Source organism: Volvox carteri, assembly GCF_000143455.1.
Source record: "Volvox carteri f. nagariensis unplaced genomic scaffold VOLCAscaffold_10, whole genome shotgun sequence".
Lineage (NCBI taxonomy): Eukaryota > Viridiplantae > Chlorophyta > Chlorophyceae > Chlamydomonadales > Volvocaceae > Volvox > Volvox carteri.
The window spans coordinates 575,237-578,094 of record NW_003307553.1 but is presented as its reverse complement, the minus strand read 5'-3'; the positions used below and the strand labels follow the sequence as shown (position 1 = coordinate 578,094).

Sequence of the window (2,858 nt, the reverse complement as noted above, 5' to 3'; positions counted from 1 at the left end):
GACGGGGCATTCCCGCCATCCTGCGTGGACCTGCCGACCAGCCAGTTGAAGGTGCACCAGGTGCGTGCATTCTCTTGCTTGGCTGAGCATAGGGCTAACACATCTTCGCTCATTTGTAACGCGTTCGAGACGCTTCGATTTCGCTTTTGTCCGGCCTATGCACACACCATGCTGCATTTACCGCCGTTGCTGCACCATGCTATCAGCGTGAATTGCATCCTGACCCAGCTCTTGCGCATCTGTCGTCTGATCATGCAGTCGATCCGACAGCTGCCACTCTGGACGAGCTGGAGCTGATCCTGCCACAGCCGTCGAATGTTGGCGATGATGGCAGCGAAATCGATCGCTTCCCAGGCCGAGTGGAGGACCTTCTGACTGGCCGCGCACGGCTTGCGTTTGCGGCTGGTGGCCGTGACAGCCACGTGCTGGATGACCGTCATCCCGCCATCCTCACCCTCTGCTTCCCCCAGTCCTTCCCGTACGGCTTTTCTGGTCAGCGCCCCCGCGGCATGTCTTTTCCGGCGTATTGTCGCCACCTGCTGCACCGTGTGCCGCGGACACAATTCGGCGGCAACCTCATGCTGCTGGCACGCATGTACGACATCTGCATGCGCCACTAAAGCATGGCGCAAGTGGGCATCACCATGAACATGCGGCCGCATCTTGGTGAACCGGCGGCGTGTGTGCCGTGTGATGTCATCCGTGCTATGGGCACCATACTGGCGCTGCTGTATCGGCACTCACAGCGGCGGCAGTTGCTTGCGCAGCAGTCGCCGCTGGTTAAGGCACTGGTGGAGGGGGCCCGCCTCAGTACTCTGCGCCTCGACCTCACAGACGCGTACTACAACGGTGCCCGATCCAAGATGCGTGCAGCCGCCCTCACCATTGGCTGGCCTCCGCTGTTCTTCACCGTAAATCCGGCAGATATGCACGCAGCCTGTGCAGTCGTGGCCTCCGGACAGGTGTTGGACTTCGACGATGACGGACGACCGCAACATATCCCGAGCACGGTGGAGAAGTGGCGGCGTGTGAAGGATGACCCGTACAGTTGCGCCGCCCTGCTGGTGGCCACCAAGGAGGTTCTGGTGGAGGAGCTCTTCGGCTTCGCGCCGGGCGCCATGCAGCAGACGAACCCGCGCTGCTTCTGTGGGCTCACGTTTGAGGTGGCGGTCAAGGTGGAGCAGAGCGGCTGCCTTGCCCTGCACATCCACGGTGTTGCGCATGTGGCCACGTTCGCAGTCGAGCGCCTTCAGGCACTGTTCAGTGGACCCAACTGCCGAGCGCTGGCCCTGGCATACGCCCTGTGCGCCATGTGGTATCCCTCGCCGTACTATGACCCTTTCACCCGCGGTGCAGAACACTACATCATGGACATGACCGTCGAAGAGGCCCAGCAGCATGGCCGTGCACCTCCGCCCGTGGACAAGTCCTGCCCGCCTGCAGCGTACGATTTTGGCAGGCTCGCCGGCTGTGCAGGTGGCGGACTCCCGCCGCCTCCCCGGCACACTGCTTGCCGTGCGCACCACGCAGCCGTCATTTGCAGCACGCTTACTCATACGCATAACGACACGTGCAAGCGACACGGCTGCCGTGGCACAGATGATAGCTGTGGCATGGCGTTCCCGCGTGTCCTGCGCAGCGCCTTCCAGTGGATTGGCACCGGCGGCCTCTTCCTTCTGCCATGATTGGGCCTGAACATTGTACCGCATATGCCAGCTGCAGCGCTGGCATTTGGGTGCAACCAGCTGTTTACTCTGGCATGCGAGGTGGATCGCGTCTACACGGCAGAGGCAGCAGCGCAACTGGCCCGCCCTGAAGATGAGCGGGGGGACTGTGTGCTGCTGCAGCCTGCTGCTGACCGCGCCCGCGACTCTGCCTACTACAGCACGAAGTACACTGGCAAGAGCATCAACGACAGCCAGGCGCAGCTGACGTGCAACGCTCTTACCCGAGTGCAGGACTTCCTGCTGGCTGGAAGGACGCCGAATCCGGGTGCCAGTGGGCCCACCGCCTTTGGCAACATGTGTGCCACTGTGCATCGCATGACCGCTGCCATTACGGCTGGTATGGCGCTTGTCGCCATGAAGCTGGACGGCCATTCCACATTCGAGGCGACGTTCGAGTGCGCATACCTGCAGGTAGACGCGTTCACAGCGCTATCTGCGGGCGCCGACCAATCTCCTGAGGTGGCGACCACAGCGGCGGTGCTGGTGGAGGCCGAAGAGCAAGAGGGCTACACGGTGACCAACGCCGTGCATAACTACGTGCTGCGGGGGGAAGAACTCAGCGGCCTGGACTGCAGCGTGTACAACCTATCCTCCAACTATGAGGTCCGACGTGTGCCGCCAGCTCAGCACCCGCACCGAGAGCGATTGGGTCTACAGAGTCCGGTGGCAGTTCGACGCCGCAAGCGCACTACCCCGGCCACACCCATAACCGCCCCTGTGCCTGCCCCTGTGCCTCTGCTGACTGCAGGCCCGGCCACTCCTCCTGAGCCACCTGCTCCTACAGCTGCAGCGACACTCGACCAGCCAACGTCTCAGACAGCCACGGAGCTGCCCCGCCTGGTGGCCTTCCACGGCACGCATCCGCTGTACAGAACACATGTCCACATCCGCCTGCCGCGGCCGCGATATGTACAGCTTGGAGGCTCTCTTCCCCGCCGGCCCCGCCCTGGCACCTCTGCTGCGGGCATGGCGCAGTACTACGCGTTTGTCCTGGGTACTTTCAAAGCTCACCGGGGTCAGCCCATCCCCCCCGGGCTGAGTGTAAAGGAAGCCTACGACACCTGGTGGGCAGAGCTGGGCACTACCGAGGCAGGTCGCTCATACCAAGCGTACGTGACGGTGCTGCTGGAC

The 2,858-nt window shown here is 62.8% G+C and overlaps 1 protein-coding gene across 1 annotated transcript in view; it reads left to right on the top strand.

Moving 5' to 3' along the window:
* The window catches only part of VOLCADRAFT_103899 (uncharacterized protein), a gene marked incomplete at its 5' end in the record, with an annotated part of 20,461 nt that overhangs the window by 9,448 nt on the left and 8,155 nt on the right, over window positions 1-2,858 (top strand). The window contains 5 exons of the mRNA XM_002948519.1: window positions 42-60; window positions 259-595; window positions 812-1,476; window positions 1,717-2,337; window positions 2,476-2,791. Of these exons, the coding sequence (XP_002948565.1) occupies window positions 42-60; window positions 259-595; window positions 812-1,476; window positions 1,717-2,337; window positions 2,476-2,791 (1,958 nt within the window). The remainder of the gene's footprint in view (window positions 1-41; window positions 61-258; window positions 596-811; window positions 1,477-1,716; window positions 2,338-2,475; window positions 2,792-2,858) is intronic.